The sequence below is a fragment of the Naegleria gruberi genome, assembly GCF_000004985.1.
Source record: "Naegleria gruberi genomic scaffold NAEGRscaffold_29, whole genome shotgun sequence".
In the NCBI taxonomy this organism is placed as follows: Eukaryota; Heterolobosea; class Eutetramitea; order Acrasida; family Naegleriidae; genus Naegleria; species Naegleria gruberi.
The window spans coordinates 215,583-231,534 of record NW_003163298.1 but is presented as its reverse complement, the minus strand read 5'-3'; the positions used below and the strand labels follow the sequence as shown (position 1 = coordinate 231,534).

At 34.3% G+C, this 15,952-nt stretch overlaps 6 protein-coding genes and 2 non-coding genes across 8 annotated transcripts; 5 read left to right on the top strand and 3 right to left on the bottom strand.

The window, feature by feature from the left end:
* Nucleotides 1–10: 10 nt before the first annotated feature.
* Nucleotides 11–3,706, bottom strand: NAEGRDRAFT_36949 (ATPase; the record flags this gene model as incomplete). Its single annotated transcript, XM_002676141.1, has 7 exons — nt 11–701; nt 740–2,259; nt 2,324–2,760; nt 2,804–2,886; nt 2,931–3,120; nt 3,170–3,515; nt 3,562–3,706. 7 exons carry the CDS (start codon nt 3,704–3,706, stop codon nt 42–44), a joined length of 3,381 nt encoding a protein of 1,126 aa, XP_002676187.1. The 3' UTR covers nt 11–41.
* Nucleotides 3,707–4,390: 684 nt separating this feature from the next.
* NAEGRDRAFT_49720 (uncharacterized protein) lies at nt 4,391–5,365 on the bottom strand (the record flags this gene model as incomplete). Its single annotated transcript, XM_002676140.1, has 1 exon — nt 4,391–5,365. One exon carries the CDS (start codon nt 5,363–5,365, stop codon nt 4,391–4,393), a length of 975 nt encoding a protein of 324 aa, XP_002676186.1.
* Nucleotides 5,366–5,966: 601 nt separating this feature from the next.
* Nucleotides 5,967–7,634, top strand: NAEGRDRAFT_68535 (uncharacterized protein; the record flags this gene model as incomplete). The annotated part of the gene is made up of 1 exon (XM_002676214.1): nt 5,967–7,634. The coding sequence occupies one exon, from the start codon at nt 5,967–5,969 to the stop codon at nt 7,632–7,634; it is 1,668 nt and encodes a 555-aa protein (XP_002676260.1).
* A 64-nt stretch (nt 7,635–7,698) lies between these two features.
* On the bottom strand, nt 7,699–9,310 carry NAEGRDRAFT_80040 (uncharacterized protein). Its single transcript, XM_002676139.1, has 2 exons — nt 8,749–9,310; nt 7,699–8,690 (listed from the first exon to the last, which is right to left on the bottom strand). Exon 2 carries the CDS (start codon nt 8,685–8,687, stop codon nt 7,926–7,928), a length of 762 nt encoding a protein of 253 aa, XP_002676185.1. The 5' UTR covers nt 8,688–8,690; nt 8,749–9,310; the 3' UTR covers nt 7,699–7,925.
* A 1,485-nt stretch (nt 9,311–10,795) lies between these two features.
* Nucleotides 10,796–14,441, top strand: NAEGRDRAFT_80039 (uncharacterized protein; the record flags this gene model as incomplete). Its single annotated transcript, XM_002676213.1, has 1 exon — nt 10,796–14,441. One exon carries the CDS (start codon nt 10,796–10,798, stop codon nt 14,420–14,422), a length of 3,627 nt encoding a protein of 1,208 aa, XP_002676259.1. The 3' UTR covers nt 14,423–14,441.
* A 135-nt stretch (nt 14,442–14,576) lies between these two features.
* Nucleotides 14,577–14,647, top strand: NAEGRDRAFT_t367. The gene has a single exon. It is a non-coding gene; the product is annotated as a tRNA-Asp (tRNA).
* A 464-nt stretch (nt 14,648–15,111) lies between these two features.
* Nucleotides 15,112–15,270, top strand: NAEGRDRAFT_34235 (uncharacterized protein; the record flags this gene model as incomplete). Its single annotated transcript, XM_002676212.1, has 1 exon — nt 15,112–15,270. One exon carries the CDS (start codon nt 15,112–15,114, stop codon nt 15,268–15,270), a length of 159 nt encoding a protein of 52 aa, XP_002676258.1.
* Nucleotides 15,271–15,354: 84 nt separating this feature from the next.
* Nucleotides 15,355–15,427, top strand: NAEGRDRAFT_t368. Its single transcript has one exon. It is a non-coding gene; the product is annotated as a tRNA-Lys (tRNA).
* Nucleotides 15,428–15,952: the final 525 nt, after the last annotated feature.

Sequence of the window (15,952 nt, the reverse complement as noted above, 5' to 3'; positions counted from 1 at the left end):
GTGCATCTTTGCTTTGTAAACAAAGTTTAATTGATTTAATCCTACTCAAATTCAGAATACTTTTTTCTTGAAACTGTACCAAAGTACGAAAATACCTTCTCCTTAAAATATGATAATCTAGTTGATAATGATCTCGATTTAAGGGAGATAGTTGGTGGCCTCATTTCTTCCTTATCAATGAATGGCATTTCGTGAGCAATGTGATCTCTAGTAATGGATTCGTGTTGCAAACTCTGTACAAGGTAGTATAATTTTTTAGTTTGGAAATATCTAATCCACCACTTCCAGAAAATATCCCTAATGCAACAAGTAATTACCACTAATAGAACAACCAACCAAAATTGAGCAGTAAATATAATTCTATACCTTTGAGAAATGTCATATGACTCATTCACAATAGGAGCTCTTCTTCTAAACATTTGGAAGGTAGATCCGTAGAAAAATAAATAAATAGGCCATAAAGCAATACTGAGACCATATGTTAAAAAGTTAATCCAGGTCCAAGTTGAGGTTTCAATGGCCAGTTTCATTGTAATGACAAGAACAGCACAGGTATACATCACTATACCAATTGTTTGTGCATCAATATCTTGTCCATCAGGAAATTTACTCTCTGCAAAGGCCAGGTATGGAACGAAAAAGCAAACAAGTGAATGGAAAATTGAATTAACAATCCATGAAATAAAAACTTTCCAATTGAACTAATTGGGATTAATTATCAACAATATAAATTACTTACAAATCTATTCTTTCTTCCTTGGAAGTAGAGTTCAGGAAACATGTTAGCACTCTTTGAAGAAACATCTCTATCCAAAACAGCAAATACAACAATAGGTATTCCTGAAAAGAGTAAATTATACATGGTGATATTCCACTTGTCGTGAATACTAGTTCCAGAAAATCCATTGAAGAAAATATACCACATCTGAGTCAGGAAGAGTACACTATTCTTATAGAAGCAATAGAGCACCAATTTTGAAACTCTTCTATAGCTCCATCTTCCATGAACGAGTAAAAGTTTTTTCAAAAATCTAAATTGGGCAATTGAATAATCTGAAACATTGACGGCTGCTAATCCTTCCAATCCTGAAATACCAATGCCAACATGAGCACTTTGAATCATGTTGCAATCATTAGCTCCATCTCCAATTGCCAGAGTGACACTTTCAACATTATTCTTGATTAGCAAGACAATATCTGCCTTTTGCTTTGGTGAAACTCTACAACAAATTACTGATTTACACTTGATTGAGACATGAAGGAATAAATCTATCAAATTCTGATGCGAAAAAACCAATTCCATCTTTTCTCCATCTATTACTAAGGCATACTCTGAAGAAATGACATCGCTATTATCCAATTTGGAAAAAGTACTTTCTTTCAATTGTGCAAGGCAGTGAGTAAGATGTCGTTCCACTGCATCATAGGTTTCTCCTTCTACCTTTAATAATTTCATAGATGAGCCCAAAAGTTCACACGAATAGCCAATATTGATGGCTGTTTCCATTTTGTCACCAGTCAATACCCAAATATTAATACCAGCCAATCTCAAATTGTAAATAGTATCGGCAACTCCTTCTTGTAACTTATCCTCAATGCCAGTAGCTCCACATAATAAAAGATCCTTTTCAATTTTTGTGGCAACTGATTCAATCTTTTCCTTTCTATTGTCGAGGGAAGTTTTAGCTTTTTCATACTCTTCATGCCATAGTTGATATTCATTTTCATCCAGTACTCTCATTGCGCACACCAACGTTCTCAAACCAGTAGAACCGAATCTATCCAAATGTTGTAAAGTACTAGGCAAGTGATTGGATTCTGGATTAAGTAAGGGAAACATGACAGAGTCAGCTCCCTTTGTGTAGAGAATAATTTCACCTCTCTCATTTCTGAGAATGACAGATTGCCTCTTTCTTTCACTTGAAAATTCAATACAATCCAATAAATCATATTTCAATGTGAATTCTTCGAGTATTTTCACATTGGCTTGGTGTGTGGTCTTATCGAGAAATTCTACTCCTAAAAACTTGGCTGCCTTAACTAGAGCAATCTCATCAGGAGAGGATGAATGGTAGATGGTATTGTCTTGGGCTCCGTTCGTTTCCTTGGAAGACCTCTCAGGAATAACTGTATGACAGAGTGAAAGTAACAATAGGAATTGTAAAATTTCATTGGAATCCTCTGTTTGTCTCCAATTTCCATTTGTTATTTGTGGATCTGTTATATCGTACACCTTTCCATTAATTGATATTTTCAATACTGTCATGTTAAAAAATTTAGAATGTAAACATATTTTGATTGTTGTTAATAATATAAAACTTACAATTCATCTTATTCTCTGTCAGTGTTCCAGTCTTATCAGAAAAAATGTAATTAATTTGTCCTAAATCCTCATTAAGAGCACAACTTCTTACATTTGCTCTTGTATCTGTTTCTTCGTGGTACATTTCTAGATCCTTACTAATCATTGACCCTTGAATCAATTTAGTTGCTTCAATCGAAACGTACAACGAAACAGGTATCAAGTTGGTCAATAAAATCAAAATTGTAAAGAATCCTTTAAATCCACCAAATAATATAAATCCAATGTCATGTTCCCTTGCTTTTGGGAAAATGTACCAAGCTTTTGGTTGTTGCTCACTAGTCCAAATCATTAATCCAATATCACAACAAGTCACAAGAAATAATTGAACTCCTAAAACCATCAACACCAATCTATTTGTTAGGCGTTCAATATTGCTCATTTTGTGTGGAGTTTTCCTTAATTTTCTCTGTTAGTTCATAAACTTAATAAAGTACTTACTTGGTATTTCTCATAAATTTGGTATCATTTCCAGTATATACAGCAACGCCTATGATATTCTGAGTATTCTTTAAACTTGACCCCTAAAGAAATTTTATCATGCTCGAGAAATTTCATTAAAACTTACTCTTAAACAAATATTGTCTGGAGAGAGGGAGATTTTCTTTCCATTTTCCATTGTCAATGTTCCCTCAAATTTGTACAGTCTGTTATTTGCCATTTCACATTCAATTTTCATTCTCTTATTTTCAAAATCTAGTGGTGATGTAAATCGGCTCGTTTCTGCATTTGCAATTCTAATCTTTAAATTTGTTTCACTGTGAATAATAAACAGATTAATTAGAACGATTATTTTGAGATACCTACCCATCCAATTGTGAAGTTTCCACATAGCATAAATTCTCTCCAGATTTCTTCTCCATTGGGCATATAGAATAAATTAATATATCACACGGAAATTGTTCCATATTATTCACCTTAATGACGTCTCCTGTCTTGACACTCTTCCAGGGAACATCCACAAAAACTCCATTCCTAAGCACATGTGCCACTCGATTATTGGTTTCTCTATCAGAAATCCTTCTGTTTATATCCTCATAGGCATCCTTTATCATTGTGCACAATAAGACAACACTCAATGGCACAAAAGAGGTCCATCGTCCAGTTGGTGACAACCCAGGAATTGTCTGCAATAAGGCCATTGCCATGAAATCTATTTCCATTCACAACTCCAAAATTCGAAATATCAAACAACTTACAACAATTAGCAAATCTATGAAATTGTTCAAACAAATTCTTTGGTATAAAGTTCCAGAATTCATACTTGGTCGTCTTGATGGAATTTCCACAAAAATCTTCATTCCTGGCCTCATCATGGACATGGACAGTGCGAATTTGCTGCATCTGTGATTGATTTTCTATTAAATTAGATGTTACTATTTGATGATGAGATGCAACAAGATTTTCCTTCCTCTGCAATATTCCACTATAATTATTATTATTATTATTGATATTACTATGGTTACCAATGTTACTGCTACTATTATCATGTTGATGATTATGCTGATGATGATGTTGATTATTTGTTGATGTTCCAATCATTGTTGTTGTACTATACATTTTCTGAGGAGCACCCACTTGCTGAATGGGAATTTCCTCTAGAACCAATTCGGAGGAGTATTCATCCTCATCCTGAAGCATTATTCTACTCTTTTTCATCACTCCTATAAAAACAAATAATAGGGAGTTGGAGTGTAATCTATTTAAACTATATATTCTTCTTCTGCACCAAGCAATTTATCCTCTTAGTGACCGTTGGCGGGTTTTTTTTGAATGGAACTTTTGAGGTCATAAGCTGATGACATCTGCAGTTGGCCATTTGGATCCAAAGGATTTGGTGGTCAATTTACTTAGAGTTTAGGAAGATTAGTTTCCAATTGGGATTAGATTCGTCTAACCCGGAGTAAGGAGTGATGAAAATCTTTTTAACCAGCAATGAGATCTCTAGCGCTAGGATTAATAAATTGTAAAATATATTTCTCGTTGTTGTTTTATTTACAGTGTGTTGTCAATGATAGAAAAATCAGCTTATTCGAATGTTGTTGTTGTTGTTATGGAGAGATCAGAAAAATGTCCAAAGAAATTATCATGACAATAGAGAAAATGAGATTTGAAAAACTGTTCCTCTTCATTACAAAAATTAACATATTCTTGTTCGAAATATTCCTTTGGAAGTGCTTTTCCACTCTTTCCATGTGTCAATGGATCCTTATATGAATTTCCTTTGCTTTTCACAGCTTGTGAATATTCTTCTCTGAATAATTTTCTCATTTCAACCTCAATGCTAGCTGGTATTATGTGACATAACCATCTCTTTTTGAAATTCATGAATGCAGCATTACTGAGGATTGGATGTTTTGCAAATGATCTGTCAATACAATCCAAAACGTAATAAAGACTCTTTCTTGAATTCTTGACAGCTGTCAAAATCAAATGCCTATTGTTAATATTTCTCAACAATTCCCTCGAAGCATGTCGAATAGCCCTTCCATCATTCTCAATTGCAATCTTGACTAATTTTACATCACGACACAATTTTGGACAAAGATTAATGAACATTGGAAACTTCTTTGCCAATTTCTTTGAAATATCCTCATTCTCCAACACTGTTTTTGAAAAACTCATCAATACATTTCTAGTGTCCCATCTTTTTCTTTTCGTATGATCCAACACATATTTACAAATATCCACATTATCAATCTGATAAAAATTTCGAGCATAACTAGTGGAAATCTTAACAGCTCCCATCCTAAACTCATTATCCTGTTTCAAACTAGATGGCAAGTAATCAAACAAGCCCGAATAATATGGTAATATTTGTAGCATGAGCTCTCCCTCATGTGCCACTTTGTTCACCATGTTGGCATATTCGTTTTTGATCACCTCCACTGGGCCATCGATTGTATCGATGGAAACAGTTGCAGAGTATTCACGAAAGGCTTTCAAGAGCTTTTCTTCATCGGATGAGGAAAGAGTTTCTTCCTGCTTTTTGAGAGAGGACATTTTTTTTTTGGAAGGTGAATGAACTTGGCCAAGTTTTCTTCTAGTTGTGTGCACCCAACTAACTCATTCTCACTTGCCTGTTATTATTCACAAAATAATTATTGATAATTGGTAAAGCAATTAAATGAAATAAATATTACAATTTTCCGAGATTTTTGGTTTGAAAAAAAAATGTTAGCTGCAATGCGCGATATTTTTATTAAATTTTTCCAACTCGTTGCAAATGTATTCAAAACTTTGGGCGAATTTACAAATTCCTATCACGGACATGATCATGATGAACATCATGAAGAATAATTCATTCTCATTGATGAAAACTTTAAAGAGATTTAATATTATTATTATGATTAAATTCATCACAGATTTAAAGTATTATTAATATCGAGAATGAGAGAGGATTATATGGTATTGAATTGAGAAACATCAGATTGGAATTGAAAATAAATTATATTTTCAATAATAACAACTAAACTTCGGAATGAACTAAATTCGAATATTATCTTTCGAATTTTAAACAATACTAATATTCGTGATGAACACCATAATTTTGAAGCATCATCTCAATTAGCATCATTGTAAACTGTTCAACAAGATCAAAAAAATGTGTTCACGTCGATACACTTGTTCCATTTGTAATAGTCCTCCATGTGCTCACGGAAACTACTCCCTCTGTTTAATTCATTGTTGGCCACAATTGAAATGTGTTCGGTGTCATCGTTTAGTGAGCGAGTTGATTCATAAATTGATTTTCTATTATTTTCATAGTAGGAGAAGAAGAAGGAATCGAATGGGAAATGCAGAAGAAGTGGTTGATGATCATGATCAAGAATTATTGAAAATAATTGATGATGAATTGGCACAAATCAATCAGCAATCTAACATGTATGATATTGTGAGTGAAAATTGGTTGTCAATGGAGAAGGTTTTTCTAGAAACTGCATTTCTAAATAGATATACAAATGCAGAGGAATGGAGAATGGCATTAAACGTGCTGCATAATTATTTCAATTTAAATGAAAACAGTTTGAAATTGCTAACCTTGGAAAAGTTTAAAAAGGAAACCAATGAATTATTGGTCGATTTTCTGAAAGAGAAACTTGACGAGCTCATGTATTTGTTTGCACCCGACGAAAAGATTGTTATTTGTATTGAGTGTGTGGAAGAGGAAATTTCCAATAGAATTACCGAAATGAGTGAAAAGAAACCAGAGAATCATGCAGTGAGATTAGTGAAAGAGTATTCAGTTGGGCCAGAGTGGCTAATTGATGATTTAATGGGACATGTCCTTTCCTTTCTAGTGTTTCCAAGAGATTTTCCCTCAATTTCTTTGACTTGTAAGAGATTCTACTATTTTCTTCATTATTCTACGAATTTCTCATGGCTTAGCAACTTGACAATGCCAAATAGAGGCGAGATTGCAATTCTTAGATTGGCTCCATATGATAAGATGCACACTTTTATGGAGAAAATATTCAAGACATATCATGGATTTAGAAGCCTTTCGTCCATTTCTAAAATTTACAATCTATTCCACGAATGTTCTGATAGAGTTACCAATACCATGTTCATTCATCATTTGATGAAGTCGGAAAACAAATTCAAATGTAATCTTGACACTATTTCAATTAATACCTTTGGCTTTTTTGGATTGGGATTCGTTTCTTATTACTGGCTACTGAAGAGAACTAAAGAAATTCCTCTCAAATATTTAACAATTGAAAGTGATGCCTATACCAAATCATTTGGAATGTTAATGATTTTAAAGAATGCTCACCTAATATTCGATCCTTCCAATAGTGAAGTTAATGTGAGAGCCTATTCTAGCTCCAATTTTATCGAGTTGAAATCTCTCGATTTTTTGAATAATTCACTTGATTTAACAGAGACGGGATTACAAACAATGGTAATCAATTTCCAAACAACTTTACCAGGAGTTGAAAATCAATATGTTGGCTACGTTTCACATTATCAACTGTTCAACATTGATTCAGATTCTGAAAAGATCATTCCATTGTTGAGAGATGATTTGATTATTAATATGGTTTGGGTTCATGTTTACCAGTCAAACATTATCTCATTATTGAGAATGATGGAAGATAGAGGTTTTGATATCAAAGTAATTGTTCTAGATGCCACATGTTTCAATTCTTGTAGTCAGAACGAACGCGAAGAGTTATTAACTTTGAAAACTCGAGTTGAAGTAGGAAAGTCACATGCAGTCCACTATCCTCCTACTGAAAGGTGGGACCTTAAAAGTGTGATTCAGTAATAAACTTAATATTCCAATATCTCTTTGCAGAGATTGAATTTTGTTCAAGACTTTTGACTTGTTTAATAATGAAATCGTTCGGTTTTTAGATTTATTATGAGAGGTGAGTAATGGCACTTGCCATTCATTTAGGAGTTAAATAAATTAATGGAGGGATTTTCCATCTTGACATTTCACAAATTCATCGAAATGTTTCGCTAATGGAAGTGCTATGAAGCACAATTGGAAAACGAGAATGACTATTGTCATTTGACTATAGGAATATTGTAACTTGTTAACATCAGGAAGTGTCTAGTTTTCTGTTGTCGTCAGTGAAGAATCAGAAGTTGTTTCCATACTTGTTGTTGAGGAATCACCAGAAAAACCCAGAGTTACCATAACCTTTTGTTTTCTCTGTAATAATCCACTCAAAAAGGATCTCATTCTCGAAGGTTTTTCAATGGCTTCTTGATGTGTGGAAACATCTACCAGTGGAGGTAAGCTGCTATGGTTGGCTTGTTCTATCAATGTCTCGTCTACGTGTTCCTTATGTGAAGTAGTGGTGAGTACTTCTTTTGTACAATTGTTTTCTTCACCAACAACAGATGTAAATTGAGTGAGGTGAATGTATGAACCAGTATTCGAGAGGGAATCCTTTTCTTGTTTTTCCTTCTCTAACAAATCAGAAAGAATTCCACTCTCTGCCAATACAGCTCCCAAAACCTTTGACTTTTTCTTAAAGAGCTTTGCCTTACCAGGTCCACAACACTTGGCTCTCAAATGTGGTGGTCTAGTATAACACGATTTGCAGCCATTGGCAACAGCAGTCGGGGAAACTAGAGCAGGGCCTACTACAAGAGGCATATTTGTAGCTGGTGCATGCTCTCTTGTTTCTTCGTGGTGGTGATCACCACAGCTATGTTCAGAGCAGGCATCTTCATAGCATGTTGTTTCTCTTTCTGCTGTGCAATCAAAGGAACAGGAGGAAGTACACGCTGAGTGTATGTTAATCATTGGAGATGTTGTTGATGTTGGGGAGACAACTTGTTCAACAGTATCAATCAGGCTTGTCATATTCTATGATTCAATAAATTGAAATAAATGATCATGAATAAATATTGTAACTTGTACTTACAGTCGAGAGATGTTTAAACTTTTTTCTGAAATGATTCTTTTCAGTTATATATAATCTTGTTGATGATATAGATTAAATGGAAAAGGGATAATGGTAGTTTAGATAATCAATTAACTTGTTCAATGCTGATCGTGCCAGATAATTAGAATTGGAATATATGTACAGTATGAAACAATATCTATAAACAGAATAAATATAAAGATATGAAGGGGATGATGGATCCTCAAAAGATGATACTACTAGTGATGATGATGATCTTGGATGAGAATCTTCGGAACAGCCACACAACCGAGGTTGAACTTTTGACTATGAAAAAGGGAAAGGTTTAGTTGTATCGCCACAGGCTATTAAACGTTTTCAAATATTTCTACTAGAGTGAATTGAAAAAATTCTTCTTCTTCTTCTTGATGTACTACTCTTGTTGTTAGAATGTATTATTGTCTATTACTAATGATGATTCTCGCTGCGTAATGTACCAAGAAGTCTAGTAGTATTGAACACACAATAAGTATGTTGTTGTTTGGAAAGAGAGTTGGCGGTAAAAGGGCGGTTGCGATTTTTTTTCGACGTAGTTTCTTGCTGAGAATCTTCAACCCAAATGCAATAACTGAGAGCTTTGGGAATGATTCTCCTACTTACTCAGATTGCTATTGATGTTGTTTGTGAATGAAGAAGAAGAAATTGAAGAGGTTCAGCGTTTGATGACTGGTAGTGAGGGAGATTACTAGCTAATCAAGCAGAAAATATGTTGTTTGGTTTGCATTCAACCAAGCAGTGTTTGCTATTCTGTCAGGTTCTTTTTCGGTGTGATGGGTTTGTTTTGAGGGTGACAGCTGGATGAGAACTGCAAAAAGTTGAATGAAAAATGCAAGTGATTCTTTGGTTATGACTAACAATACAAAACAATAAGATCCAATTCATTAAGAATCCATGGTCTTTTTAACCCACTCCATAGTCAGGATGTGCTGTTCAATATCTAATAAATTGGTCATGTTAAACTGTTGTGGCATTGTATTAATTCAATGTTGGTTGAGAAAGTTTTGGTAAAGAGACGAACAGATGTTGTAATTATCAAACTGCTAGGAGATTCAATGATAGATCTCTAAGATGGAAAAGCAAAATCATGGTTAGCACTGAGAATCCTGTATTTTCAGATCTTACAGTTTGAGCTCAAATCTCTTTGAAAAAAGTCAAATAATATGCATATTGAGTGACTAAGGTGACATGTTATCTTAATTTTGGAAAAATGTTATACCTTTTCGAACACTTAAAGTCAACAGCAGGGAATAAGCAACTTTACAAATACAGATATAAGAGAAGATATGTGAAAATGGCCATTTCTCCACAGAGATGTATTCAAGTTTGTTATGTATAAAGAATCTATTGTTATCAGGAGCTCAATGAAACGAGGACAATTTTTCAATAATGCATTTTTGACTACCCTTAAACTGTGAATATTAAATACCATTGCAAATCCAATGATATTCAAAATGACAGACTACAATTCAGGTTTATTCACAATTATCATTATTTATCACTATTATCAAATTGATTGACTTGAATAATCCCTTTAGGCAACCACTTGAAAATCAATTAGTGCCGATTACTCTCAAGCATCTATCCGATTGGCTCATCTTGAGTGTGTGAAGCAGCAATTCATATCTTCTGCTGCTCGATTCTATCAAAATCATGTCGGTCAAATTGATAGAGAAAATTTTAGTTGAAGCAAAAAACCTCAAAGAAAAAAAAATTCAACAAAACACACCACACATTCTGGTTGATTTTTGAAACCCTAAAAAATACCATATTACTTTTTGTTGGGTTTTTCATCATTATCATCCTTATTATTGTCGGGTTCTTTCGGATTCAAATACATTCAACTAATAGTATAGAAATAATTCGTCATCAAAATGTCTTTTGATTTTTCAATGCACTTGGAAGAAAAGGTTCAAGCAGGTAGGTTGTTTTTATTTTTTGATTGTCATGACAACATTGTGTAGACTTGGATGAATACTTGGAACAATATGTTCAAGAAGTGGAGCATCAAATGGAAAAGGAACAACAAGAACAAGAGCAACCCTTTATGGAAGCAGAAGTTTTCTCTGTTTTCATCAAAACTTTGACTGGTAGTAAATTGAAACTCCAAATTACTAAAGGTGACTCTACATTGGAAATTAAACAACTTTTAGCAGAATGTGTAGAGACCAGTTACATTACTAGTTATGAATTCACAGTGAAAGGAAAGACTTTGGATGACTTTTCCGACATTGCTGATTATCCTGAAATTAAAGATGGAGTAGAAATTAATATGCACACACTGCCATATGATAACAAATCAGCTAGAACTCACGTATATCGTTTGAGAGAATTACTTTATTCTAAAATTGACGATTTGTATCTTTCTACTGGCATTGTCCATTCTGCAACCAAAAACAACCAACATTCCTTCCCTTCATTCTTCTCATCTGTGAATTCTGAACTGTATAACGATTTGGGTCATGCTTTAAATTGTGATTTGGAATTTTTACAATTAGAAGGTCAAACACTGCCATCCCATCAATCTTCACAATCAACAAATACAGATTCATCAGCTGGGGAAACTAAAAAGAAAAAGAAGAAGAAGGTTTCAACATCTTCTTCAAAGATTGATCGTGTTGAATTAAAGACTGTGGTAATGAATGAAGAAGAAAATGGCAATGAAGGTAATTCCGATGAAAAGAAACCAAATCTTACAAACAAGATTAGCGTTGTCGAATTGCCACAAACACCAGAAGAATTTAACACAAAGAATTTATATGATGCCGATTCATTCAAAATTGGCTCTCTTGAACCTCTCATCATGCTTTCTAATACTGAACTTCCAAAATGTGTCAAGAGTATTACCTTCTCTGCATGGAATCCTGTTCCAGAACACAGAAAAATCAAGGGTGACTTGTTCTACTTGCAAATTGAAACTTTGGAAAATGCAATTTTCCACATTACTGCCACACCTTCTGGATTCTATGTGAATGCTACAAAGGGTATCAAGTTCAATCCATTACCTTCCAGCAAGCCACACAAGAATCAAACACTTCTTGGTCTTATTTGTGACATTTCTCCATTGTTCAGAGCCACTTTCCCAAAACTCTTGAGTTCCAGAATTAAGAAGCATCCATTTGAGGTCACACCAGTTCCTTTCCATGTCAGAAAGTGGATTAATATTGAGGAAAAACACGAATATGATCCAAATAGAGCTGAAGAATCATTCTTTACCATGTTGGGAACTGATCCAAGAATTCAACAAAGAGAATGGAATGAAGAATATCAAAATTGTAAGGAGCTCCCTTCAGGAGCTATGGATGAAAGATTGATTAGAGATAGAACTCTTTTCAAGATTCATTGTGATTTTGTTGATGCTGCTGTTAAAGGTGCCAAGGCAGTTGTTGATAAGAGCCTCTCACCAATCAATCCAACTGACAAAAAATCATCCCACGTCTATATTCAAAACAATATCTTCTTTAGTTTTTCAATTAATACTGATGAACCAAAGGATGAAAATGATATGGATCAATATGCTTATGAAAATGCCAATAATGACCTCAAGGGTGTTATTGCTTTCAATGAAGCTGATGTTCCTGGTGTTCACACTCTTGCATCTGCAATTGTTGACTATAGAGGTTACAGAGTTGTCGCTCAAAGTATTATTCCAGGTATTTTGCAAGGTGATCAAGGATCTAAACATGTCTATGGTTCTATTGATGAAGGAAAATCATTTGTCACAGATCCAAAGTACCACTCTCTCATGAAGGAAGCTGCTGAAAAGCTCCACATTAAGGAACATACCATTATCGATGAAAGTGGAAAGGAACATACCATTTTGTGTCCATCCGAATGCAAGGGTATTGTTGGTTCAGATGGTCGTTTCTATGTTTTGGATTTGATCAGTATTACTCCAAGAGACACCAATTTCCTTGAAAATAAGATTGCCATTTTCAGACCAGAATTGATTCAAAGTTATGTCACTACTCAAAAGAAACGTAAACAACAAGAAAAGAAGGAAGAAACTGAGGAAAAGAAGGAAGAAACAAAGAAGGATGAATTGGTTATTGCATTCAATACTGATATTCACTCTAACACCAAGTTGGGAGGTTCTCAAGAAGTTATTGATCAAGATATTCAAGAGGTTCAAAAATTGGGTAAATTCCTCCTCGAATTCCTCCTTCCAAAGTTTGTTCAATCATTCAAGCTCAGAGAAGAAAATCCATTTGATGGTAGAACTCTCACTGATGCCATGCATGAAAGAGGTATCAATATGAGATATCTAGGTAAGATTGCTGAACTTGCCAAGGAACATTCTGTTCCTCATCTTATAATGATGTGTAAGCAAGAAATGATTACAAGAGCAGCCAAACACATCTATAACAAGTATTTGAGAAGTGTTGAAGATTCCAATTTGGCAACCTTTATTTCCAAATTCTTGTGTTGCATCTTTGGTACCAATGTTGATGAACATGAACCAAACAAGAAGGATAAGAAGGCTCTCGAAGAGACTGACATTACTCAAGCTACCCTCTTCTCCCTCATTAAGGAACGTGTCAAGACTCATTACAGATTTGAATTAGAAGATGATTTTATCACTAAATTCAAGACTATTGCTACTGTTAGAAGTTTCTGTATGAAGATTGGTCTTCAAATTCTCTTGAGAGAATACCAATTCAATACTGCTAATCCTTTCAACCAAAATGATATTCTTTCCCTTGAACCTGTTGTCAAACACAGTACACCAAGATCAAAGACTGCACACAGTCTCTTGGATGTTGGTAGACAACAACTCACTAAAGGAAATTTTGAAATGGCCTTTGAATTCCTCTCACAAGCCATTATCATGTTCCAACAAGTTAAGGGCCCAATGAATAACGAAGTAGCCACCTGTTTCAGTTTCCTTGCCACCATTTTATTTAATGCCTCCGATTTACCTCAATCTTTCTTACATCAACATAACGCCTTATTAATTTCCAGAAGAGTTATGGGATTGGACAGTGCAACCATTTCTCAAATTCACTCACTCTTAGGTTTATTATGTTTCAATGTTGGACAAGCTGAGTTTGCTTTGAAACACTTCTTGAGAGCTAGATATATTCATGTTTTGTGCTGCGGATTTGATCATCCAGATCTTGCCCACATCATGCTCAATATTGCCATGATGTATCAAGATATGGGAGACATGCAAAGATCTCTCAAGTACTTGCACGAATGTTTAAGAATTTATAATGCAACTCTAGGTGAAAATTCTGATCAATCAGCAACCACTCTCCATGCCATTGCCATGACCTACAACTTCCTCAGACAATACAAGAATGCTGTCACTTTTGAGAGAAAGAATTACTTGATCTTAAAAGAAAAGTATGGTGAAAATGATCCAAAAGTCAAGGAATCTGAACAATGGTTTGAACATTTTACAGGAAGAGCTGTTGCTGTCGAGAGAGAATTAAAACAAGGTGAACAAGAAGCAATGAAATTATGGAATTTACAACAATCTATGGGAAATGGACAAGCGTTCTCTAAGAAACCACCTGTAGAAATTTTAAATCTCTTAAAGGAAGACCAACAAATTTTATCCAATCTTATCAATCCACCTCCACAAACTACCCCTTCATCCACTAGTACCACCACATCAAAGAAAAAATCCAAGTAAACAACCCAATTTTGATCTTTTTCACAAATTCAGGTATTGATGAAAAAATGGTTCTGAGGGTGTTCCCAATTTTCTATTGCACCGTTAAACCAAGTTTGGAAAATGGTTAAGGTAACACTTATATATCCGTACTTTAATGACAAAGAATGTGAAATCGGGTGTGGTATAGTGGTAGCATTCCAGACTGTCACTCTGGCGACCCGGGTTCAATTCCCGGCACTCGAGGTTAATTTTTGACTCTATCCCGAATAGTTAATATTTGATATTTAAAAAATACAAAGACAGATATCTATTCTACCTATCCTTCAATTTTTAAAGTTTTATTTATTGAAACCATAGAGATAATAACCTCAGCTCAGCCCCTATTTTCAAAAAAAAAATTTCTCATTTTTCATCGTGATAAATGTGAGAAATTCTGCAGTAATAAGAACTTGCATTGTGTGATATTTCTTTATCTTACTGTAATGCAGTACCAATGTTTGTAAGGAATTGTTTAAGAGTTACCAATTCAACTGGAAGAATCTAGTTTACAACAAACTATTACAATTTAACCAACCAATCCATTATTTTGATCCCAATTATTTGCCATCCATGTTATCTATTAGTCTAAAGCATGATTTTGAAAAAAGTATAAGAATAAACAAGTTTGTTCTCAAACAATTTCAATTTCTCAAAAAAACAAAATCAGAATGTGTAATTGGTCAAGTGGATGTGGAAGTAGCGACAGTGCTCGTTGCAAATCTTGTGGAGCTACCTTGTGTAAAAACTGTAAAAGAAATTTAAGTACTGGCGTTCCTCCATTGCAAGGTAATGCTGCAGCATGTGGAACATGTGGCAATAATTATTAACATTAAGTCAATAACAATAAAAGGAGATCCCAGATTGTTCTTTTGAACACTTACGAATGAATACTGAAAAGACCTTTAACAGTAGCCCGTCTAGCTCAGTCGGTAGAGCGCAAGGCTCTTAACCTTGTGGTCGTGGGTTCGACCCCCACGGTGGGCGATTTCGTTTTGCTTATTCAATAATTTAATTTTATTGTATCCAATTGGGATTAAGAAAGGATACAATTTGACTTCTTATTAAATTGTCTAAGAATCTTTTTATCCTTCTTAACAACCAGTTGGAGATGTTTTCTCATTCGAAGACAATCAAATCCATCAATGTAAAAGTAGGCCTTCTTAGCAATCTTTTCCATAACTGTTGAAATATTTAGGTTGTCCTTGGAACTGGTTGGAATGATTTCTACATTGGTATAGAATAATTTTTCAGTAATTTCTTTCAGGTACTCTGGTTTGAGTTTGTATAGTTCTGGATGACCCTCAATAACATCAATCTTATTGAGACATATAATAATGGGCATGAGCTCATCATCATGAACTCTTCCAACCGTGCTAATCATGCTTTCTATTTCATAGTCCTCAACAGAATCAACATTGAAAACAAGTAAATGCCCAGAAGAGTATCGAAAAACAGCTAAATATGTTGTTAAATAATTAACCATACAACAGATATGAAACTAACTATCCC

Coding starts and splice junctions, on each gene's coding strand:
- NAEGRDRAFT_80040 (XM_002676139.1), bottom strand. CDS start 8,687: ATGACAAGCCTGATTGATACTGTTGAACAAGTTGTCTCCCCAACATCA.